Genomic DNA, 25658 nt, shown 5'->3' with positions numbered 1-25658 from the left:
TGTTTCCTCACCAAATCAAAACCGGATTCTCTATCTTGAAGTTACAGGAAATTTTTATGAAGAAGTATGATACCGTTTAGCTATTTGTCGTGGGTAAAACTAAAACAGACTTAGATCTCCCTTTTTTGGTCACTCCTGGAATGGAGGTTATGGCGAGTTTTGTTTTCACCTGTTCATTCAGTGACGTGAAGGATACCGCGGGACCTACTTCAGCATCTTTATTTTTGGCTCAATGACGAGAAATTATTTATCAAACCAGTATTTATTTATCAAACCCAAATTGAAATGGCTGACCTTTTCCTCTCACAGGAACTTAGCAGCCTCTGGAGATTTCTCAGCAAGCAAGCTACAGCCCCACCGCCACACTTAGAGGTGACTGCATTTTGTAGGTGGGACGTGGGGGCCTCGGGATGATCTGAGACACCCTTTGAGATTCAAACTGCAGCGATGCCAGTGAAGCAGGCGCCGTACAGGAGAGGCCTCCTTGCAGAAGACTGTGTGGGCTCCGGCAGGGGGGTGGGGGGGTGGGTCTGTCAGTGTGAGCCGCTGGGATCCTCAAAGCTTCGGCGGGGTGGCGGGGGCTTGGAGGAGGGGAGGAAGTGGCCGGTCCCAGGTGGGTCTGGACCCTGTAAAGGGAGGTGGAGCCGCAGCCCGGCCTTGGCCTCATTGCACAGTGCTTGGCCCACAGGGAGGGGCGGAGGCAAAAAGCGAGGTCTTCCTAAGGGGTAAGAAGCCCTCTCCCCATTCCTCCCACAGCAGCCTATGCGTGTGGCTGCCCCTCTGAAGGCAGAGGGAACAACGTTCTAAGGCTCTCCTTCACCCTCAGGAAAGGCGACCCATCGCAGTTTCCAACATGACATGCATCAAGCCTGCATGCTCCAGGGCCCAGCGGTCACCCACAATCCCCAAACTTCTATGGAGCCAGGCAACAGCACCCCCATAATGAGTGAAAAAATAGGGGTGTTTGATAGATTTTCTGTACTCTATTTCATTTAAACAACAAAACAGGCAACTGGACTGGTGACAAGGCCTCATTTCTAGATGTTTTCCCATACAAGGGACCACTATAAGGAACAATCACCGCTTCCCTTCCATTCAAACACTGCAAGTCTAAGAATTCACAACGAGATGCAATGCATTTACTGTTCAATTGGGCAGGGCAAATCACTGGCCTCTTGATAGCTTCTGGATGGCATATGTAATAAATGTCAAAGGAATACCTCTTTCACAGAGCATAACCACACTGGTTTCAGGTAAGAGCCCAAGCAGAGACCTACAGGGTAGCAACAGGGCCCAGCTTCTCGCCAGAGTTTCTCTAGGTTCTGAACCTGGTTTGGACTCCACTAGGCCAGGGGTTAGCAAGCCAAAGGCCATGGGCCAAATCTGGCCCCCTGACTGTTTTGTGAATAAAGTTTTATTAGCACACAGCCATGGCTATTTGTTTACATATCGTCTATGGCTGCTCACTTGCTCCAACAGCAGAGTGGTATGGCCCTCAAAGCCTAAAATACTTATTATCTGGCTCTTTACAGAAAGAGTTTCCTGACCCCTACCCTAGGCCAAGAATCCTTGGCTGAGAGGTGAAAATAAGGGAAGAACAGAAGAGAGTTCCCTGATTAAGACTGATTGGCAAACCTCCTGAGCTTCCATTACAAGGGAAAATGTAGCAATAGGAAGGTGAAAACCCCCTATCACCAAAGATCTGCAGGGGAATCTTTGGTGCACGTAAGGACAAGAGCTTTCAACAGATGCCTGGGGAGTGGAAAGCAGATGGGAGGCAGGGCCAACAGCAAAGCTAAGGCAACTTCTACCTGGAAACCACAAATGGGGTTGCGGCTGGAGGGAGAAGCAGGTGATGTACCCACAGAGTCCCAGAGAGGCTCAGGACTCAGAAACTCTGGAGGGCAGGCATACGATGTGGGGCTGCAAAGAAGGAAATTCATGTTTGGTCTGCATGATGATCTGTCCATAGCCACTGAACATGTGTGCACAATACTGGGGGACTGGGTATCACAAGGGGAGGAAAGAGCTTCTCCAAAGAAATCAGACTGCCCAGGAAAAACTAAGGCTGCTCCTGTCAGAGCTGGCCGCTCAGAGCAAAACTCTCTGCATCCTGGCCTTTCTAGGTCGGAAGCCACCAGAGCCAGCTCTCAGCTTAGGCCTATAATGCAAGCTGACAAGCCCACCCAGGTACAGAGCCCACGCCAGCTGTGCAAGTGCAGGCAAGGACACACACCAGGCACCCGAGACTGCCATGTCTTCTAGGTCTCCCGGCTTCAATTCTTGCCCCTCTGTTTCCTGCACAGAGATGTGTTGCAGAGATCTTTTTAAATACTTAAGTCAGATCATCTCACTCCCTGTTCAAAATATCTCAATGGCTTCCCATCATCGTAGAGTAAAAATCCAAAACCTGGCCGACAGCTGCTGACGAGACCCTACTGGACCCTGCCTGTGCCCACCTCTCCCACTTCATCCCTTCTGCTCGAGCCACCCTCACTTCTCTTAAAACTGGCCTTCTTCCAGGTGACACACCCAGCTCCCTTGTGCCGCAGGGCCTCTGCACTAGCTGCTGCCTCTGGCTGAATGCCCTTCCTCAGATCCTTGCACCACTGGCTCCTTCTTCATACTCAGGTCTCACCTTGAATGTCATCTCCTTGGTGAGACCATCCCTGACCACCTGAAGCTGCCTCCAGGCCTCTAGCATAGGGGCTGCCAGCGGTGGTCCTGCCCCACAGGGGTGTCTGGAAATGTGCGAGTACAGTTTGGTAACACAACCACAGGGTGCCACTGGCATCAAGACCCCCAAGGCCACTGTTCTGCAACGTGTGAGGCGCTCTCACACCACATGTCATCGGTGCCCCTTAGAAAACACAGCACTCACAGAAAGCAAACTGCATGAGTGCAGGGACCCTTCTGTGTCCAGTGCCGAATCCCCAGCACCCACGATGGTGCTTAGCACACAGCTGGATCTCAGGACGTACCTGCTGGGTGACCATGAGTGAATGAATCAACTGGAAAGAAGCCTGCAACGTGAAAGAGAAGAGCCAGGATAAAGGGAGGAAAATGACTGAGACAGAAAGGTCACTGCAGTGAGCAGGTCTTACCGCAGAGCCCGCCCTCTGCCACACAACACTGCTTCCCATAGGTCTGGACCATGGGAAATCAGAACAGTCCAAAGAGGTTTGCTCTGCCATGCGGGGCTGAGAGGGATTTAGGTGAAATGGGAAACTATAGGGTTTTGTATCATTTTATTTTTTAACCGTGTGCGTTTTGATAGACAAAACATCTAAAAATAAAATCAAGGACACTGCGTCCCGTGGGTCCCCCCAGGCCTATGGGAATGGCCAGTCCTTGTCTGTCAGGTCTTTAAAACGAAGGTGGTCCCAGACCAAATAGTGACAGGCCCTCTTTCCCATCTCGCCACCAAATTCCCTTGTCTTGTCACCCTCCTCTTTTCTCTAATTTTATCCACTTCCTTCTCCTTTGCCAATTTATTAATAAGTGTCTTCTTTTCCTTTAAACGTAATCTTAAATTTGATATTTCATATTTAAAAAAGTGATAACTAACAAAGTTAAATTGTCAAATACACACACATTTGAAATATTTTGGAAAATGCTGCTAGGGTCTAAGGAGCCCTGTCAGACAGAACTCTCTGTGAAGCGGGAACTGCCGTGTATCTGCTGTCCGAGAGCAGAGCCACTAGCCACACGTGCTCCTGAGCACTTGAAATGTGGCTACTGTGGCTGAGGAGCTGAATTTCTACATTGCATGTGATTTTCGGTCATTTAAATAGACATACTTGGCTACTGGCTAAATCTCGGACAGCACAGGTCTAACGCCTCAGAGCGACAGGTACTCTGATAGTCCCACTAGGCAAAAACGGCATTAGGTCAGAGCCAACGCCCTTCAGAGCCATGCTAAACCTCATCTTAAAAAAAATACTCACGATGAAGGAAAATCCAATGTCCTCAAAGCAATCAAACATTCCCCCCACCCACCCAAGTTTAATTCCTAGACTTGTTCTCTGGCTCCCCCAGGTGGAGAAAACGAAGATGGTGAATTGTTTGGGTTTGGGAAGCGGCACTTCCTGCAGCGGCTGTTCTCTGACCTGACCAGGAAGCAGGGAGTCTGCAGCACACACACTAAGGGGGCAGAAGGCAAGACAACTACCTACGATGCTGTGCCGACCAAACACCACGCACCCTGACCTTGGCAGGTACCAGTGTTTAGGGAGCCCTGGAGACTTGACAGCCGAGATCTTTCCGATGAAATTCTATCACCATGATTCATGCTGGTGGCAGACTGACTCCCCCTGCCCCGAGATGCAGGCGGGAGCCTCTCGACCGTTACACGCAGGGCTGCGGGCTCACATTCACTCTGCAGCTACTCTAACATACGAACTCTGCACCTCTGTCATGAACCGGGAAACTAGGTTATTTCACATGGTTCGCTTGATGAACTCCTTCTGGAATGACATAACGTGTACTGGAGCTTTTACTGAAGAGGAAAAGGAATACTGATCTTATCTGCGGGCTTTCTGGACTTCTATCATCTAATGGTGATCCTGTGTTTGCTCAGATGCTTTAAAGCATCTGATTCCCTCCGGTTGGCTCATTATACTAAATGTGCTCCATCTTGTTCCATGACTTCAGCGGCTGAGGGTGTGACTGAATGGGGGGCCTAGCTCCTCCCAAGTCGACTGAATGTCCACAAGCAACAGGCATGACACTTCACAATGAACAGAAACAGCCAACACTGACATTCCTAACAAGTGAAGGCAATGTCATTCTTTTCACCTTCTGCAGTGCTTGCAGCGCGTGAGATGCTCAAACGCAAACTCTCTCTCTCTTTCTCTCTTTCTATATATATATATATAACTTATTAAATGTTAAAAATGTATATGCATGTTCTGAGAAAAATTCCCAAAATAAATTTAAAATAAAAAATATAAAGCACTGAAGATCATATTGGAAATTTTATATTTAAGTAGAAACCCTATTTTGAAATGCTTTAATTAAAGTAAGATCTTAGGAGACTGTACTTTTTGCCAGACGTCTGGTGTTATGTAAAAGCAAACTAAAAACAAAACCAAAATGCTCTTCTTAAAACTCTCAATAGACATTAGAAAAAGACCCAAGTACCACAATCTTCTGCTTTAGTATAATGCTATTCAAAACAAATTATAATGAATGAAAACTCTGCAGTAAAATATTCTTAGAGGACAAAAAGGCAATAAGCCTCTTAATGAGAGATTTTTGTTCTAATTTACAGTATCAGAAAAATCAGAAGATAATTGATCCAAAGCTCTCCTTCTTCCCAAAGATTCTTAAAATCCACCAAATACTTCTCAACTCCAGGACCTAACAAATGGCAAGTGCAAAGAAACAGCAAGTTAAACTGCTGTCTCAGGACTTGACCTAGTTAGGGAGGCTAACCACAGGTAAATGAGGGTGGTCCCAGGCAGTACAAATGATAATTGGTAGAACAAATGATTGCTACTCAAATTTAAAAGATACAAAAAATATGGTCCAAGATGGTGAGAAAAAGCTTCCCTTAAATTTCAGAATAAATGAACTTGAGTTGGAGCTAAAAGGAAGAAAGGATTTCAGACAGGCAGTAAGGAAGACGGAAGAGGATTCTACAACAGTTCTCAAAAAGTGGTCTGGGGATCACCAGGCAGAGACCCCTTAGAGCCTTTCTGGGGTCCACTGCTGCTATGATAATATAACACAATCTGCCTTTATAACCATCATGTCCGTTTTTCATAGGCTACGAGACACGCAGCATCAAGAGACTGAATGTGGGAGCAGACTCAAGAAGCCTGCTACTTTCTATTAAATCAGACGTTAAAGAGATTTGCAAAACACAGAGCAATGCCATTTTCTCAGCGAATTTTTGTAAATAATTTCTCATAAAAATATATTCTTTATATTAACATGTCATGGGTGTGTTATTATTACTGGATGAATTAACGAATATTTTGAAATTTTCAGTTTCAATTTCTAACATAAAACATATCGGATAGCTATAACCCACTTAAATAAAGCTCTTTGGGATCCTAATTTCTAAGACTATAAAGGGGTGTTGACACCCCTTCTGTTTGATCACTGCTGTTGTAAAGGAAATACTATGCTCAGACAATTATGTGCCAGGCATGATTTGCAAGCAAACATACTTTGCGGAGGGGTCTTGTAGAGCAGGGTCTCAACAGGGGCCATTTGCCCCCAGAAGACATCTGGCAGTGTCTGGAGGAACTTTTGGTTGTCACAACTGGAGGGGTTGGGGGCTACTGGTATCTACTGGGGAAGGCCCAGGGCGCTGGTGAACTTCCTACAGAGCCCAAGACCCCAGGGAAGCATCCGGCCCCCCACACAATGGGGCTGCAATGGGGCCTAGGCTGGACGCCCACCAGTGAGCAGATCTCACAGGGAGCCCACGCGTCCGTCTAGGACAGGAGTAGCTGCTAGAAAGGGGACAGCTCAGGGAAGAACAACTGCTTGCTCATGACCGTGAGGACGGTCAGCTCCCAGTACTCCTCCCAACTCCAATGCCTTCCAGTTCCTTCCAGTTCCCCCATTACGCTCTGCCAGCCTCCTCCGTCCTGAGCGCCCGGCTCTAAGCAGAGATAAATAGAGAGGCCAGGAACAGTGAACCAAAACATTGCAATTAAAAGCAGGGAACTCCATTTCCTACGTAGTAATTACACATGAATTTCAAAAAAAAAAAAAAAAAAAAAATACTGTTCCTTTGGGTTCTCTCTCTGTTTCACTGGGGCTGTTTACGGTTATATGGGAAAATGCCGGGAAGAAAACGATGGGAAATGCAGCACGGGAAGCCCCCAGTGAAAGCCTGAGCTCCCGATTAGCTTATAGACAGTGGCTTTTGGTGTTGTGGAGGAGGGGAATCGGGGACTCGCCTCTCTGGGGGTGATAATCACAGCTGCCTCCCCAGAAAACGACTTCCCTTGTCTTCTTCCAACTCACTCAGGTTAAAATTCCTACTACACAGGCAAGTGACTAGATAGGAAAAAAACTTTTCTTAAGAAAACATTTTTCATAAAAGTTATTTAACATGTAATGGGTGTTATTATTTAGACAATAAATATTTTTTAAATTTCAGATTTAATTTCTAAAACATGACTCCACCACCTACACCTATGGGACCTCAGCAGGCCTGGCCCCACGTTTCTGAGACATTGGGCAGGAGTGGCAGGGGAATTGTAAAGGGACAGATTATAAAGAGAAAAAAGTTATTACTAAAGGTAGGTGTCAAAATAAGCTAACATGTTAGAGAGAGGACTGTTCGGCTCCCTTTACAGCAACAGACATTATTGAAGAGTTGCCATAGAGACTTTCAAACAAAACTAAGCTGAGGCAGGATATGTCAAATGCGTGACCGAAGAACAACACTAGAGCAACCTTTAATGTGCTTAAATCAAATCACTTTACAAAAAGCATTAACACTTTTTAAATATGTGACTCTGGACACAGTACACAAATTAAAAAACAAAAAACACCATCACATGGTCCAATCCTCCAAAATGGGCTTTAGGACTCTATGAGCAATTTAAGATTCTAAATAGTCATAAGATACAACACATCTGAGTGTTACACCGAGAACAGCTGCTCAAAGATGAGTTTCCTCCGTCAACCTTCATGTCCCACTTCAAGTGGCCTGTGAGCCCTTCGGGGCCTCAGCCCTTAAAAGCGTGCCACGAAATAAACCAGCAGTAAGCACTGGGCAGAAACTTTTATTTCCAGAACACATGTGGACAAGCAAGTCAAAGTAAACATTCTATTTGAAAGAGAAAAAAAGAAAAAGAAAATATACCAGTACACATCACGCAAGGAGCAAAAATTCCTAGAAAAAGGCAAAAGTTGCACAGTAGCAGTTATGACGTTTAACAGTATTTTGTTACATTGAAAGATATATTCTGCCACACATCCTGCAGGAAAAGCTTTTAATGAGGTGTCACACCTCATCTATTCCATATGGTTAAAAATGGCCAAGTCTGAAACTCACCGAGTCAGTTTAGAGATGAGGAAACAGGGCCGCGGATGTTAAGTGACATTGTTGAGGTCATCAGGGGTTAGCACACTTACCACTATGCTAAATGCTTTCTCCTCTACCACTCTCTCCTTTACTACCCTCATGGCAGGACTCCGTCTCTTCCTCACTAAAAAACCCAGGCCACCCAACGTATCTTGTTCGAACTGAAAAACGTTGGGCAGTGCACACGGCTGGCTGCTGTTCTCTGGAAGGCTGAGTGCAGCCAGCCAGGACTGGGGTGCCAGGACCTTCCCACACCTGAAGTTGTGTAGTAAGTCACGTAGAGTAGGCCACGTTCCTGAACGTGTTCTCTTGGGATCATTTCCGACACCTGGTCACTCCACCCTAGACGGGCACCTGCACTCTCAGGTTGGGCAGCCCAGAATGTGGCGACTGTCCTGACAGAGGTGACTTCACAGGGTAACCTGAGCAAATGATGGCTGTGAGGGGGAGGTGATACTAAAAAGGTCTGAAAAGCATCATGGGAATGGCAAGCCAGTTTGAATTGTTCAGGTTAAAATATTCACAAATTCAAGGTAACACTGAGAGAAAAAGAGTGTGCGATAATGGTTTAATTCACCTGCCTGAGTCAATCATGTTTGGTAAGTGGGTGGAACCAGAACTGAAGAAGTGAAATGAAGACTGAGAAGAGAAAAACAACAATAAAAAAGTAAGGTTCAACTCAAAGTTCAGGTGAACTGCAGAGCCTTAATTTGTATTCCTGCAAAATAATTCACACAGTCATCTACCAGTGTCACGCTTAACATGTCATGTTGCCTCTGGTATCCTTAGGAGGAAGTAGTGAAGGGCCCACATTTCAGTATTTTTCAGTGGTAATTTCAAGCTCTGTAGCTCCAGCTCTTAGTAGCGCTAGAAAAAATACAAAAAGACAACTGGGGCATCACATTCAGACACTGCAGGCCACACATCAAAGGGTCCTAAGCAACTGACACTCTAGGAACCCAATCCACCTTAAAAACACGTAATTTACATATTAGTGGTTTTGGTATCTTTCAGTTATTGATGGATTTTTTTCAGGTTCAAACTTAATCTTTTCCATCCTTTCAGCCGGGTTCTTTCTGCTAAAACAGGAATAAATGAACCATACTCATTGATACTTCTTTGGGACACTAACAAGTGAGAGGACACAGATACGTGAGCAAGAAAGATTTGGGGAGCACTAGGAAGGACGTTTCAGCAGTTTTAATGAAACGTCAACAAATTAAAAAGAGAAAAGAAAAAGTATACACCCTTCCAGAGGGACTAAATTTCATTTAAATCCATTTAGTCAAAATTGACACGGAAGTAAGCAATTTAGACAAATAAGCAAATCAAATACAAGAATGACAGTAAAATTCAATTGTCTGCTATAAAGAAAGGGCAGGGAAAGATTGGCACAAATCATCCCTAACTATTGACAGTTAAGGAACCGTTTGGATTTCTACTTTTTGTTTTGGGAAGAACAACACATTTGCTGGAATAAATCACCTACCGAAGAGGAGCGAAGCTTAGAATGCACCAAGTGATAAGGAAAAGATAACCTGGGGCAAAAAAAAAAGGCTACTGCAGATAATGGCCACTCAGAAATGAACCATCCTAATTTGGCTTACAGGAAGGGGTCTGACACCTGCAAATTAATGTCATCTGTGATAAGACCAGAGACCTCCACGATCCAGCCCTGGAGAACTAGGACACTGAGCCGCTGCTCTGCTCCTAATGTTTCAAAAGGGCCTATTAGCTCTGCCTGGGTCCACACCACTCCTGGACCCTTACCCCGATGTGCTCCACAACACCTAGTCACAAAGAAGAAAAGGCAAAGCCAAAGGCTGGCTCTGCAAATGCTCTCAAAGCACAAGGGTGTCAAGAGACTGCCACGACCCCACCACGTCAACACAATCCTCACCGGGTGGTGTTGCAGCTGTTACCCAATGAGCCCAAAGTCAAGAAGCAAAAGAAGTCAGAATTGGCAAATGCAGACAAAGAGAAAATGTGAAAGAGGACAGAAGACTGTACAGAAATACCCAAACTAGAGAAACCAAAATATACCAACACTATTGGGGAAAGAGGCTAAGGGGACCAGACATCAACAGAGAAAAGGAGGTGGCCCAGGAAACCAGCAGCAAAGACAACACTGAGGAAAGCTAGGGCGGTGGGAGGAGGAGATGAGCCCAGGAGAGAGGGACCTTGGTCACTTACAAAGGAAGGAAGGGGGAGGATGGAAAGCTAAAAGGAACATGAAAAGGTCCAGCTGGGGCAGATCCTGTGGAACCAACCAGTCTCTACAGGACTGCTGCTAGATGGGGGTGGGGTGGCGGTGAAGTGCGGGTGGAGTAAGGGTGAATTTTAAAATCCTAGCAGCACAGATATGCATAATTTTCATAGAAACATTCACATTTTACCAAAGCAGAATGAAAACCTAAATAACTAAAATTGAGGGCTATGAAAAACAGTGGGGGAAAAAAAATCTCATATAGGGAAACATTACAAAACCCTAGATTTCATCAGCCTCCGTTTTTCTATCCTAAGTTAAGAGCTGTTTATAAACAAGCGGGAAGTGAGCATTTGAGAACAGTTACCTCTGGTTCAATTACGTCTTGTCCTTCTTTTGAACTTTTTCCACTTTTCCCTGCTTTTGGCAATTCCTGGGAAATATCAAGCAAAATCAATTAGGCTTCTCAAATTTTAGAATGCTAAGCAACAAATAAATCAAAATGCAGTTTTAAAACGGACTTATACAATTTAACTAGGGCTTAACGACAGTTTTAATCAATACCATCAAACCCTACATCATATTGTTTAGAGATATAACTAAGATAGAGGCCACCCTGCCCCCCACCATCGCTTCCCCTCGTTTTATCTGTATTTGAGGCTGAAAACTTTAAGCAAAAACAGATAAACCCAAGTTTACACAGTGCTCTCAGCATTTTGAAGACCCACATCCCCCCGAAAACCTGAGAGCGGGGATCCCCGAGGTGGTCCCAGAGCTCTGCCTGAAGCACAAACACGCCCCCGCAAACGCAGCACCCGGAGCCATCGCCGCCGCCACCCCGGTAACAGAGCCTCAAGAGGTCCCTTTGGAGAGCAGACGACTCTTCACAAACGTCAAGCCGGGTGCATTCGCTCGCTCCCGTTCTTCCGGGCCGGGTCCCGCCTGCGTCTGCGGCCCCCACCCCTGAAGCCCCTGCCCAGGCTCTGCGAGGCTGGTCAACCACCTCGGCGGCTGCACCTGCCCCTCACGCCCACCGCGCGCACCGCCCGGGCGCCCACGCCGGCAGTCAGGACCCCCGCCCCGGCCGGGCCGCCCCCCATTCCGGGAGCAGGCGGAGCGGCGCCCTGGTGCCCTCAGGACCCCGGCGTCCGGGGCCGCAGGTCCGGGCGCAGGACCCCGACCCCGCCGCGCCCGGCTCCCGGGCAGGTCCCCGCCGGCCTCCCCGCCGGCCCGCCCGGGCCCTGACTCACTTTCTCCTTCTTGTTTTTATTCGGCATGGCTGGTGCGGGCCGCCCCCGCCGCCGGCCCCCCGCAGCAGCAGCGCCCCCGCCCCGGCCGTCGCGCCCTCCCGGCCGCCGCCGTCGCTGCCGCCGCCGCCCGGGGACTGAGCCGTTCGCTCGCTCGCGCTTCCCCTTTTCCAGGCTCCCAGAGGCTGCGGCAGCCGCGGCGGCGGCAGCGGCGGCAGCGGCAGCGGCGGCGTCTCTCCCCCGGCCCTCCCCGCCCCGCTCCGCCCCTCCGCTCTCCTCCCTTCCCCCCCGCCCGCCTCCCAGCCCCGCTCCCCGCCCCGCCCCCGCGCAGATCCCGCCCCTCCGCCGCCAGGAGCCCTACCATTGGCCCAGACGCCCTCACGTGCCCTAACGCTCTTCCGCATCCCCGCCTCCGGCGCTGGGCCTCGTCCCACTCTCGTTCCCACGCCGCGCTCTTGCTGGAGTCCGCAGGCCGGGCGGCGGAGTAGTGGGCTGCGCCGTCGTCGGCTGCGGCGAGCGGCCGGCCGGGAGAATTCAGGCGAGTCTGGGGAGGGAGCGTGGGACTGCAACTGCGGCGACGGTCCGGTGCCCGCGGTGGAGGTGCGGGACGGAGACAGCAGGGGGCAAGTGAGACAGACACGGAAAAGGCGCTTTTCAAACGGATGGCAACAAGTTCTGCAGCCGGCCGGACGCGGCCCGGCGCGAACGGCGGCCTCCCGGCTTCGCCCCCTCGCCGTTGCGATGCTTGCCGAACTTGAAAGCGCCCGCGCGCTAGCGTAAGGTGCTGACCAGGGGTCTGGGGGCGGCGGTTTCGCGGCGCCTCGTTAGGCCCCGCCCACTGGTGCCCGCCCCGCCCCCTCCGTCGTAGGCCCCGCCCTCCGATTCCCGCCCCTCTCACCGAGACCCCGCCCCGAGGTTCCAGCGCGAATGGGCTTTTATTTTATTCTTCACATTGGCTTGATCATAAACCATATGAGGAAATCTCTGCATTATGACCAGTAGTCACGCGATTTGTTATCTCGCTAATAGCTCTGGGGAGATGAGTTTACTAAGGGAAGAAGGTTAACTTTGATACCCAGACTACTTCCACAGTCTAGTGTCAAAACCTGTTGGAGACTCTGATGACAGGCGTGGAGATGAAGACATAGCTGCGGTAGTAAGACTCTAGGAGTGAACGGATGTCACGTATGAGAAGCGGTGCCTCACCGTGATGATGAAGTTTCTGGATCATAACTGGGCACTTTGTGTTAGGCTCCGGTTTTTGTTTCTGAAAGTTGCCAGGCAAAGCATTTTCGGTTATTCTGTGCTGGGAAAGCTAGAAGAAGAAGAGAAAAAAAGATCTAAAGTGAGGAGTGTCGTGGGAGGTCCTGAAAGTAAGTTCTGCCTGCAGGTATCGGGATGTGCACTTTGAGACGAGTGACTGCAAGTAAATGGCACAGCCTCCAACAGCTGTAGGTGCAGAAGAAACGGTTTTTGACTAGTCTTTTAAGTAGCTTAATAGCTTTTCCAAAACAAATAGTTAAACTATGAGGGGTAGAGCAATGCCCCTAGTTAATTTAGTAACTTTTTCTTTCAAAAATAAAATAGATGCTATCGATTTAATAAATCCAGCATAAATCCATATCAAAAAGGACTAGTTCTAAAATGGTTAGTTTACAGTAGAACCACGGAGCTCTAAGGGGGCTGGGAGCTTCTCCAAGACAAGTCTGTGCCTCCAGTACCCTTGGATCACAGCCCCGATACAGTGTTGCACCCGAGCAGACATTTGTTGCATGTGCGCTGTGTGTGCAGGGGACCGTGGTGAGCAGGACACTACGCTTGTCCTCAAGTGCTCTGCGTCCTTGGTGGAAACAAAACCAGCAGCCAGAAGGACATGACATGTGGCAAGTCTACAGGGACTGGAGTGAGGGTGGTCTGGGTTGGAAGCAGGAAAGAGCACAGGAGGATCTTGTTGCGGCCGGAGATGAGAGCGAAGGCCTCTAGGAGGCCTTCCCAAGGCGTTGGACTTTTTTCTGGGTGTAATTTAGCGTGTAATTCAGGGTCACTGAAGGATATTAAACTGGGGAGTGACATGCTCACATTTGCACTTTAGAAGACATCTGTAGCAGGAATGTTGGGGGTGGGGTGAAGGTAGGAGGCCAGGAGAACATCCAGGATCTAGTTACTGTCCCCGTGTGGGCAGGTGAGGCATCTCTCTGGCAGTAACAGGAGGAAGGATCTCAAACATCCAGGAGGCAGACTTGCTCAGGCGGGAGCGAACCCGAATCCAGGCTAATACCTGTGTTTGTAGTTGGGGTTGCGCAGGGATGAGGAAGACACACAGCAGGGAGCGCATTTAGAGGGACGGTGATTTCGGTTTTGGTATGTGTTGAGTTGGAGCTGTGTCTGCCACATTCCAGTAGCGGTGTCCTAGGTGGCAAATGATAATACGGATCTGATAGGCTAGTGTCCGTGCATGTCAGGTGAGGTATTTATCAGTTCAATTAGAGTTTGAGGGAAAGCGTAGGGGCAAGATACCAGAAAAGCTGCCTCCCCGTGACCTTGAAACCATACTAACCAGAGAAATTGGAGCCAACACCATAGCCTGGCACACGTGTTCCTCCCTGGTCATTGAACTGGTTTTCATGTGCCCACATTAGGGCTATCCCATAACCACGATTAGTTATGAAACGTTCACAGGGGACCCTGGGTGTGGTGAAGTGTCCTGGCGGTTGTGACGTTTACAGGAACATTAAAGATAGGTGTAGCTTCTGCTCTCAAAAGAAGGATACAGAATAGGCTCTCAATGGAATATAGAAGTTGTGGGTGTTCATACTCCTGTGTGTGTGAGCGTGTGCACATGTGCCTGAAGGCTCCCTCTTCTGAGATGCCCCACCTGCCCCATTCCTAAAGGCACTGCCCATGGCACACAAAACTCCTTTTCTTCAGACACCCACCCTTCTGGAACACTTTTCTGAGACGGCCCCCAGTGACCTAGCAATGTTTTTTCTATGTTCATCGTCTCTGTACAGTGTATGACTTCGTGTACGCCTCTGAGGTCTCTGGGGGATCAGAGAAGTCCCCAGAGGACCGAGGTCCTTGGCTGCACTGCAGCCACAGCCCCAGAGTCCTGGTGCTTCACTCTGGGCAGCAGAAGTGGTACATCAAACAGGGCAGAGAGAAGACGGGCCCTGACCCTCATCAGCTGTGGTACCCTTCCTGCGTCTACCCTCAGAAGCTCTTCCCACGCACTTGTCTTCAAAGGTGCCTGTGACACAGCTGCCCTGCTCTTAGTCTCCTCTGGGGCCACTTCAAACCCAGCCCCGCTTGCTAGGCTGCAGCTGTGGTCTCCCCCACCCTGAATGCCCCTCTCCGGGCTCTCTGGACACCAGCCTGTCTTGGGCATTGTGTGTTTCCTGGTGTCTGGCGTCTGTGAAAGAAATTGATTCTACTGCTTCTTGTGGTTTGGCCCATATCTCAGACTTCTCTAGCCTCCTGCTTTTTCCCTTAGGCTGTTGTCTGCCCTTCAGCCTGGGGAGTGCTTACAAGACCCCCTTCTCTGTCCGCATCACCAGGCTCCCACCCCTGCTGCTCACCTCTCCTGGAGAGGGGCTGCCCATGAACTGGCTTGGGCAGTAACTTCTTCAAGGTCACCCCTGAGGCCTTCCCTACCCTGGAAGTTCAGCTCGTCTACTCCCCCACCTTTCCTCTCTTCATTTCCATTGGCATGTCATCAAACACATTTCTCACCGAATTGGGCACCATTCAAACGTGCCTGCAGATTTGGGGTGGAAGAATGGGGGGGAGTAAGTTTAAGTCAGATTACACTGAAATGAAATACCCATATAAGGAGTGCTGAACAGTGCCAGGCACATAGCAAGTGCTCATTAAGTCCAGTGGACAATGATTTCATGTGAAGTGCTATTCAGTTCTGAGGATCCAAGGAAACACCCCAAAGTCACCACCTCACGGCCCCTCCCCTTCTCTCCCTCCCCCTCTCTCTCACCAGTGCCTCCCATTGATCTAACGGCCTGGAGCCAGAGGGCCAGGGAGCCAGTGATGCCACATGGAGCGGAGCAGAGAGGGTGGGGGTGCTCTCAAGGGACCTTAAGTGGAGAATAACTGTATGGGAAGAAGAAATTTGGAATGAGAAGACTCAGGTGTATGTGTAGACTTTGTGTGACCTTGGCTCAAGCTCTCCAAACCAATGATTCTCAAAGGGGGTGATTTCCCGCCACCCCAGAGAACATCTGGCAATGTCTGCAGACATTTGGACTATCACAGCTGGGTAGCAGGGCAGGGGTGAGGCGGTGCATTGCTACCGGCATCTAGTGGTTAGAAGCCAGGGATGCTGCTAGACCCCCTACAGTGCACAGGATGGCCCCCATGACAGAACCCTGCCCGAATGGCAGCAGTGCTGAGGTGGGGAAACGCTGGTCTGCACCCATGTGAAATGGACGTGATGCAACCTGCCTTGCCCCCTCCATGGTTACTGTGAGCGCCACAGGAAGTAATGGGCATGAAAGCCACAACTGTGTCTACAGACTTCATTTAAGAAGAAATTCTTCAATTTCTGGACAGAACTCTACAGTCTCTGCCATACTGAGCAGAATTCCAGGTCACGTCTGTCCTGGGAGACCTGGAAAGACCACCTTTCTAGAGGAAACGCCATCCAAGTTATAAGTGGAAGTTAATGAGACCACCTTTCTGAAAACTTAAAAAAATTATGGTAAAATACACATAATCTAAAACTTACCGTGTTAGCCATTTTTAAATGTACAGTTCAGTGTATTCACATATTCGCATGCAGAACTTTTTCATCTTCCAAAACTGAGATGGCTTCCTGTGCTCCCCTCCCCCAGCCCCTGGCGACCACCATTGTACTTTCTGTCCCTATGAATTTGACCACTGTGGGTACCTCGTATACGAGTAGAATCATACAGGATTTGTCCTTTTGTGACTGGCTTATTTCACTCAGCGTAATGTCCTCAAGGTCCAGCCATGTCGTAGCACATGCCAGAAGCGCCTTCTTTTTTAAAGCTGAATAACAGTTCATCGTATGGATAGGCCACATTTTGTTTACTCATTTATACCTTGGCGCACACTTTGCTTCTACCTTTTTGCTATTGGGAATAATGCTGTGAGGAACATGGGTGCTCAGATACCTCCTTGAGGCCCTGTTTTCAGTTCTGTTGGAAATAGACCCAGAAGCGGGATTGCTGGATCATATCGTGGTTCTATGTTTAATTTTTTTTCAGGACCTGCCATACTGTTTACCATTGAGGCAGCACCATTTTGCATTCCCTCCAGCAGTGCACAAGGATTCCAGTTTTCCCACATCCTCACCAACACTTGTTTTTTTCTGTTTTGATCGTAGCCAACCTAACCGGTATGAGGTGATACCTCATTGTGGTTTTGATGTGCATTCCCCTAATTATTAGTGATGTTGAACATCTTTTCATAAGCTTTGCGTATTTGTATATCCTCTTTGGCCAAATATCTAGTTAAGCCCTTTCCCCATTTTTGAATTGTGGTGTTTGTTTTTGTTGTTGAGTTGTAGGTGTGCTTTATATATTCTGGATATGAACCCTTTATCAGCTATATGACTTGCAAATAATTTCTCCCATTCCATAGGTTGCCTTTTCACTCTGTTGATTGTGTCTTTGATGCACAGTTTTAAATTTTTATGTAGTCCAATTTATCCATTTTTTTGGTTGCCTGTGCTTTTGGTGTCATATCCAATAAATCATTTCTTTATGACAAGTCCAATATAGAGCTTTTCCTCTGTGTTTTCCTTTAAGAGTTCATAGTCTTAGCTGTTATATTTAGATCTTCGATCCACTTTGAATTAACTTTTGTGTATGGTATAAGATAAGGGTCTAACTTTATTCTTTGGCATGTTGATATCTGGCTTTCCCAAAACCATTTCATGAAGAGACTGTCCTTTCCCCATGAATGGTCTTGGCAGCCTTGCTGAAAATCATTTGACCATATATGTGTGGATTTATTTCTGGGCTCTCTATTCTGTTCCATTGTTCTAGATGTTTGTCTTTATGCCAGTAGCATGCTGTTTTGATTACCCTAGTTTTGTAATATGTTTTGAAATCAGGAAGTGTTAGGCCGCCAACTTTGTTCTTCTTTTTCAAGATTGCTTTAACTACTCAGGCAGGAGCCCTTGACATTTCATCTGAATTTTAAGATGCATTTTTCTATTTCTTCAAAAAATACCATTGGGATTTTGATAGGGGTTGCATTAAATCTGTAGATTGCTTTGGGTAGTTTTCACATCTAAACAATATTAAGCCTTCCAAGCCATGAACACAGGATGTCCATTGACTTATTTGTGTCTTTAATGTCTTTCGGCAATGCTTGTAGTTTCTAGTGTGCAAGTCTTTTACCTCCTAGCTTAAGTTTTTTTCTAAAGTATTTTATTCTTTTTTATGTTATTGTAAATAGAATTGTTTCCTTAATTTCCTTTTTGGATTGTTCATTGTTAGTCTATAGAAAGAACTGATTTTTGTGGGTTGATTTTTGTATCCTGTACCTTTGCTGAATTCGTTGATTAGTTCTAACAGTTTTTTTTTAATGGAGTCATTAGGATATTTTATATATACGATCATCTTGTCTGCAAATAGAGATAACTTTACTTCTTCCTTTCCAGTTTGGATGTCCCGCCCCTTTTTTCCATTTTGCTGCCTAATTGTTCTGGATAGGACTTCAAGTACTGTGTTGAATAGAAGTGGTGACAGCAGTCGTGCTTGTCTTGTTCCTGATCTTAGAGGAAAAACTTTCAGTCTTTCACCACTGAGTATGTTAGCTGTTGGCTTTTTATATATAACCATTATTATGGTGAGGTAGTTTCCTTCTGTTCTTAATTTGTTGAGTGTTTATATCATGAAGGGGTGTTGAATTTTGTCAAATGCTTTTCTGCGTCAATTGAGATAATCATGTGTTTTTCCCCCCCATCTTCTGTCAAGTGGTGTATTTCATCACTTGATTTTCATATGTTGAATCATCTTTGCACTCCAGGAATAAATCCAGTTGGTCATGGTGTGTAATCTTTCTCATGTGCTGTTTGTAGTGGTGCCTCTGCTCCATCCACATTCCTCTCATCTTCCCTGGGACCCCTGGTTCTGCCTCGTCCTGCCTGTGCCGGTGCTGGGCATCCCTGAACTCCTTGCCTATTGAAATCCACCTCGATTTTCAAAGTCCACCCTGTCCGGAAGCCTCTCCCATCTCTCTGTTGGAGCCACTCCTCTGGATTTTAAGGACACCATCTCAGCACCTCTGTGGGAGAGTTTTCTTTGTTCTCTCATGTGGGCTGCTTACCTGTCTCACCCCCTCATCTCTTACCTGGGATTGCTTACATTTCTTGTGCTGGGATAACCCCTTCAGTCTGATGAATACCCTGCTTCCTCGAACGTGAGACCTAGCCGGACAATCAGCTCTAATGCGTCTTTTGGAGCAAAAATTAATATAAGACCCGGTCTTATCTAACATAATATAATATAAGCCGAGTCTTATATTAATTTTTGCTCCAAAAGACGCATTAGAGCTGATTGTCCGGCTGGGTCTTATTTTCGGGGAAACACGGTAGAACCAGGCTAGATCCACACCCCACCTCCTCTAGTTCCTAACCCCACTGCAGGGAAGCGACTGAAACCCATGCCACAGATGCCACATCTGTAAAAGGGGTGTGATGATTGGGCCTCCTTTATAGGTTGCTGTGAGAATGAAAAAGAAAACAGGTGACCTTTTTTGAATCTCTCTCCCTCATGAATCTATAATTGCCTTAGGGGCAGGAATCACGGCATATTCATCTTGGTCTCTCACCCCTTAACGCCCAGCTGAGTGCAGTGCCTGGTATACAGTCATCACTCAATAAACGATCATGGAACCAGGCTGTCAGGCAAGTTTGTACCCTCCTTGTGTGAAGAACCCTTCCTGCATGCGCAAGGGACATGGCATATTTTTGCCTCTCAGTAAATGTGTTTTGGGTTGACCATGGGAGCTTGTTCCCTTGGGACTTAAAACATGTCCGTATTTATTCCTCATGGGTCAGGATGCTGTGGCCAGCTTGAATTCATACTAGTTTCTTTGGACCCTGGAGGAGCAAAGAAAAGTGGCGTGAAGGCAGAAAAGGACCATGTGCCCAGCAGCTTTTCCCTGAGACACTTGGCATCTACAATGATTCACTGTTTGCAGGGAGAAGAAGGCATTCTAATTTATACACTTGGAATCCTCTCCTGTTGTGCCGAAAACCCTTCTGCCCAGTCTCACTTGACGCCCACACACTTGAAGGACTGCTTTTGCCCCAAATATGTTTTCTTCCCTTCCTACCTCCCCACCTTCCTTCTTTCTTCCTTTCCTCCCTTCCTTCCTTCCTTATTGAAGAAGAAAGCAGAGCTTTCAAAAGGTTAGTTTTAAATGACTTACAGGGTTATTATATGACGCATCCCATGAAATGCCTTTTATCTACAGTTGGCGACACCCGGAAAATGTAACTTCACTTCAAAACACTCTCGAAAGCCGTGATCTGCACCCGTGCAAGGTGGGACGAGGTGGTGAAAGCAAATGAGATGCCCTCACTTGGGGCCCAATAGCCCGCGCCCCACAGAACAAGGCAGGCCCATCATGGCGTGAAATAGACGAGGCTATTTTGGACCTAAACTATGGTTAGCTTTTCTGGATGTTGCCGAAAACTATAAAATATTCAGCATGCCGACATACAGACTTGTCTATTGAATAATTTGCAGCTATTACAAACCTATACTAAATCCATTTTGAGGCATTTAGTATGTACCTGCCATGCCCTTAATGACTGACTAGGAGGTGTGAGGACTGGAACAGTCTGAGATGGATTCCACGTGAAGGATGGCTGAGAGAATACAGGAAGCAAAGAAAGGACTTTACAAAAGTTAGTCATGCCGACCCCGCTCTCAGGCTGGCCCTGCACACAGTGGGTGTCAGTGGGTGCTCACAGGTTGAATTAGCCACACCTGCCCTTTATACGGCACCTCCACATGGTTATTTTGTTTCAGGAAGTCAGCAGGGCAGGTGACTTAGTGTCGTGGGGCCGCCCTACCAAGTACCACAAACCGGGTGCCTTAAACAATGGAAAGTTACTGCCTCACAGTTCTGGAGGCTGGAAGTCTGAAATCAAGGTGTCGTCAGGGTTGCTTCCTGCTGAGGCCTGGGAGGGAAGGGTCTGCCCCAATCTCTCCTTGGTGTGTAGACGCCTGTCTCCTCCCTGTGTCTTCACATTATCTTCCCTCTGTGTGTGTGTGTGTGTCCCAGTTTCCCCTTTTTATGAGGACACCAGTCATATTGGATTAGGCCCCACCCTGATGACCCCACTTTCACTTGATCACCTCTGTAAAAACCCATCTCCACATAGGTCACATTTTGAGGTCTTGGAGGTTAGGACTACAATGTGTGTTTTTTTTTTGGGGGGGGGACAAATCTATCACAGAAGAGGAGGTTACCTTGTGACGGGGGGTCAGAGAGAGTGAACAGTTTGTCTAGGTCACATGACTAGGCTAAGCCCACATCTGAACCTTGTTTCGGGACCCTGAGTTTCTCCCACTATCCCATGAGGCCCCTCCATTCAGACTTGGCAGAGGGACAAAGGCAGGAGCAGAGAAAGCTGTGGCCAGAGGGAGTGCGAACCTCAGGGAGCAGGGGCCTCAGCTGTGGGGTCCACGTAAAATCCCAAGATGATTTGAGGAGAGCTCATATTGAAACAGGTTGGAATGGGATCTGTCAGGTGTGAAATGCTTTGCCGTCAGGTGTAAGATGTCTGATGATGCGGGTTGGGGAAGAGGAACCAGGCAGTGAACATAAGGGAGAAAAGGTGGGGTGGCATCGACTAGGAGTTCAAAGGTGGAGGTGGGGCCATTTATGACCCCACCATTCAGGTCACTCCCTGAATCTCGAATGCTGCAGGTCTTAGAAGAGTTCAAAGTCACCTGTCAGCTGCTGAGAAAGGTTTTCTGGAGGTGATAAAAGGAGGAAGGAATGATGAGAGCACGGGAAGAATGAACCATGGGCTGTCCCTCTAGCGAAGGCAGCCTAAGCTGAGAGAGTGGTAGTGCCCAGAGGCCAGAGTGGCATCTGGGCCTCTTGGGAGAGGCTTCCTGCCCACCACTGCCCAGGAGCCCTGCTTCCCGTCTCTCCATGTACCACACTGTGGGTACCTGGGATCCTGGAATTCCTTGTCCCCAAGCCCTAATCTAAATCTCCTTCCAGGACCCCCAAAGCCTGATCACAATTGGGTGCATGCCCCTAGGCCCAAGGGGCCTCGGGGGAGATGTTTAAGGGGCAGTGTGGATGGAGCTTGGGCCAGTATGTCCATGGCCATGGATGGAATCCTTACAGATGTGGACCGGTCTCCATCTGTACTCTTGCCCCAGATATGAGGAGTGGGCCTGCAGGCACACACATAATCAGCAGTAAGTCACAGCCCAGAGGCAACGAAACGTGCTACTCACGAACAAATTCAAAAGCAAAATTAAAAAAAAATATTTCAAATACAGTTGTCTCCCCTAATCCATGAGGGACACGTTCCAAGACCCCGCAAAGGATTCCTGAAACCAAAGAGTACCAAACGCTCTATACACTGTTTTTTTGTATACATACAGACCTAGGGTAAAGTTTATACATTCGAGACAGTAAGAGATTAACAACAACTAATAATAGAACAGAACAGTTATAACAAGATACTGTAATAAAAGTTTTGTGAATGTGGCTTCTTTCAGTACTGTACTATACTTACCCTTTTTTACAATGTTTTCCTTCACAATTTTAAGGACAGAAGATTCGTTCTTACCATACATCTTAGCAACCTTGGCATATGATTTTTTTCTTATTAAGTCAAGAACTTTCACACTTTTATTTAAAGGAAGCACTTTACTGCTTCTCGTTGGCATATCCAAATTGCCAGTGTCACTGCTCTTCTGTTTCGGGGCCATTATGCAGTCAAATAAAGGTGAGTGGAACACAAGCACCGCAATACCATGCCAGTGGCTCTGATATCTGAGACAATGACTAGTGGGGGGGGGGTGTGTCTAAGCGAGGAGACGCTGGGCGAGGAAAGGCATGATGATTCACGTGGTGGAGGGAATGGAGCGGATGACATGAGATTTCATTGCGCTACTTAAACAGCATGCAAGTTAAAATTTGTGAATTATTTCTGGAATTTTCGATTTAATATTTTTGGACTGTGGTCAACCATGGGTAATGTAAACTACGGATAAGGGGGGACTGTTGTACAAATTAACGCATGGCAGAATTACATTTCCAGTATAGCTGGTGGGTGTATTTTAACATAAAATACACGGGGGAGGGTGAAGGTTCTCAAACTAAGACTCCCTTAGCTTCTAAGTGCCCATCACGTCTCCTTAGCATCCACTCCTTTGTCCTCTGATCCCGCTGTGCCCAGTAGCCACAACCACCCATTAAAACCCCAAATCTGATCATGTCACTTCCCTACTGAAGTCCCTTCAGTAGCTCACCAGCACCTTCGGGATCAAGTTCAACCCCTTGGCGTGGGCTCCGAGGCCCTTGGCCATCTGGCTTCTACTGACTTCTCCAGCCTCATCTCACACACCACCACCCCACCCCAGCCCACCCACTCCTCACTCCAGCCTAATGAAACTGCTGCAGTTTCCTCCCTGCATTTCTACAAGCTCCTACCCGGGCCGGAGGCCATGCCTTCCCCACCTCTCACCCGCTCTGGCTAACTCTCTTAGGGCTTTTCCTCCATCACCTGGCTGGGGGCCTTTCTTGGGCCCCATTACTACTGTCACATTATGTAGTGACCTGTGAGCTGTGGTGGGCACAGCTGTGTCTGAATCCTCCCCGCCCCAGGCCCGGCTCACAGCCTGCCCAGAAGTGGACCCTCAGTGGGAAGGTCTGAGTTGAGCAATTCTAGTTGAACAACCCAGTTGCTGAAGTACTAGAAAATAGCCTTACAAAGTAAGCTCAACTGGGTTTCCTTTGGGAGTGAATGGCCTTGCCGTACAAGGGGGGCTGGATGTAGGACGCTCACTGTCACTAGTGGCCACGCCATGCAGGACCTGTCTCCCAGACAGAGCCTTTCTTGTCCCCATCAGTTGCAGCTCTAGCAGTGTCCTTGGAGTGTGAGGAGCATACTGTCATTCCGCCCCCCCCACCCCACACACACCTTTCATTCTACATCTCTGCTGATTTGGTCGCAAACAGGCCAAGACCCAAGGCCGCTGCATCTGAACCTCACCTGTGGTCAGTGTCCCTGCTGACAGGGACATGTGCCCAGCCGGTGCAAACCTGTGTGATTGGGGAAACACCTTCATATGGGGGCAAATCTCCTAGAATCTGCCCTGGATTATGGCAAAACCGCTTCACCGGGAAAAGTGGGAAGAAGATGAATGTGAACAGTGAAAAGTCAGATTTATAGATTGTTATTATTCAAAGAAATGCACTCATTAGTTGTAAACTCAAAGTTCAGAAAGCAGTGACAACTGGATTCACAGAGGACCATTTAGCAGGCCTTCCTGGAGACTAAATAGAGGCAAATGGAATGACTTACTCTGTGCTTGGAAGGTACAAGCGACAGATTACGCTCCCAAGATCGCCCCAACAAGTTCTCCTATCCCACACGCTCTTCTTTACAACATGACAATGACATTCCTGCCCCCCAGAAGTGGGACTTATCTTTCCTTCCCTTGGAACTGGTGGGCCTGTGACTATGGCGGGAGTAATGCTATGTAACTGCTGATGCTAAGCCGTACAAGGCTTTGTCCCCGGACATTCGTACAGACCCTGGTGCCATGCTTGAAGGAAGCCCAGTGCACACGTGGAGGCCAGATGCAGGGTGTTCTGGCAGCTCCCAGGGCAGCTGTGTAGCTGAGGAAGCCTGAAGGTGCTAACCCACTGACTGACCTGCCGAGACACCCGGAGCGAGGACCCCCTAGTTGAGCCCGTCAGCCCCCAGAATGGGGGGTGGGGTGGGGGGAGATGACAATACGAGACGATTATAAAATGTTTGTTCACACAGGACCTGCTTCGGCATGCACACATAATACTGCATTTGAGATTCATGATTACATCTGCTCCACTTACTCAGCTGTGATGCTCTCTGAGATGGGTGAGTGTGGGGTGCTACAGGAATGCAGAACACGGGGAACTGAGGCCCCATAGACAGTGCAGCATTCATTAGTTGTGCAGATATCATTAGACGTGCTTACCTGTGAAATAGTAAATCTGCTGGCTTTTCTTCTTCTCTTTTTGCAGATGGAGTTTTTATTGTGTGGATCTCATCACCAAGAAGAAAACCACCGTGTCTAAATATTGAAGTGCTTTCCTTCAAAAAGCTGCTAAGATGTGTTGGCAAACGCAGCCCTGCAACGTGACTTTCTCTCCAGAGCCCCAGGTTTTAGAGAGAAATCCTAATGGTGCAGGACCTGTTGGTGGAGGGTGGCCCAGTGTGATCCTGCAGCGACACCAGACACCACAGCTCGGGCGCCTTCTGGATGAGCAGCTGCCACTCACAACCTTGTTAATCCCTAGAAGGACCCTCTAAGATGTTCATTATTGTCCCCGTGGTGTGGACCCGGGCACCTCTCTGGAGTGGGTCCTGTTCTGTGAGTCCTAACCCTTTCACAGTAGCGAGGCTCCTTGAAGGGAAAGAACAGGTTTTAGAAGACAAAGGGAGGTCAGGGCCTGGGGGGGCCATGGAAGCTGGGGCCTCGCGGGACAGCTTGTTTCGCTTCCCAGTCAATGCACCTTTGAGCCTGTAAATGATAACACTGGAAAATGATAACGCTGGAATTTGAACTGTGTCTTTCAGATGCAAAGTCCAAGGTGTTTCTGTGACACGACACGACGGACTTCGTGTATGATGGGGACAGCAGGCTGCTGAGTCCAAACCATGGATGTGGCATTCTGGAAGGATCAGGTCTGCAGGGTGGGCCATGGGCGGTGTCCTGAGCTCTCAGGGTGCCCGTTGTAGGGCATGCACCCCAACATGAGAACCCTCTGGTGGGCACTGCCACTGGGGACAGCTCCATCCACTGCCCTCCTCCTCCTCCCAAACTGCCCCTCTTTTGCTTTCATGGCATGCGGGGGGGGGCGGGGATGCTGGGGAGGCATAGAGTATTCCGACAAGCCTCCAGTTCCCTCTTCCCACCTAGAA

General features: G+C 48.2%; 1 protein-coding gene and 1 long non-coding RNA gene across 8 annotated transcripts in view; one reads left to right on the top strand and one right to left on the bottom strand.

The window, feature by feature from the left end:
• The window catches only part of PPP2R5C (protein phosphatase 2 regulatory subunit B'gamma), a 137753-nt gene extending 125739 nt beyond the window's left edge, over positions 1 to 12014 (bottom strand). For 2 of the 7 annotated variants that reach the window (XM_074326915.2, XM_074326917.2), the window contains exons 1-3: positions 11510 to 11646; positions 10627 to 10692; positions 2982 to 3023 (exon numbers count right to left, since the gene is read on the bottom strand). In XM_074326915.2, coding sequence (XP_074183016.1) covers positions 2982 to 3023; positions 10627 to 10692; positions 11510 to 11536 — 135 coding nt within the window. In that variant the 5' untranslated portion in view covers positions 11537 to 11646. Of the gene's footprint in view, positions 1 to 2981; positions 3024 to 10626; positions 10693 to 11001; positions 11123 to 11509; positions 11647 to 11867 lie in introns of those variants that run through there. The other 5 variants (XM_074326918.2, XM_019747154.3, XM_074326919.2 and 2 more) reach the window with 5 other exon arrangements.
• On the top strand, positions 11913 to 24893 carry LOC141570494 (uncharacterized). The gene is made up of 3 exons (XR_012494507.2): positions 11913 to 12044; positions 24522 to 24611; positions 24758 to 24893. It is a non-coding gene; the product is annotated as an uncharacterized LOC141570494 (long non-coding RNA).
• The last annotated feature ends 765 nt before the right edge of the window (positions 24894 to 25658 follow it).

Source organism: Rhinolophus sinicus, chromosome 3 (genome assembly GCF_057876585.1).
Source record: "Rhinolophus sinicus isolate RSI-liver-muscle chromosome 3, RSI-T2T, whole genome shotgun sequence".
Lineage (NCBI taxonomy): Eukaryota > Metazoa > Chordata > Mammalia > Chiroptera > Rhinolophidae > Rhinolophus > Rhinolophus sinicus.
The sequence above is the reverse complement of the archived record's forward strand: the minus strand, read 5'-3'. Positions and strand labels throughout refer to the sequence as shown.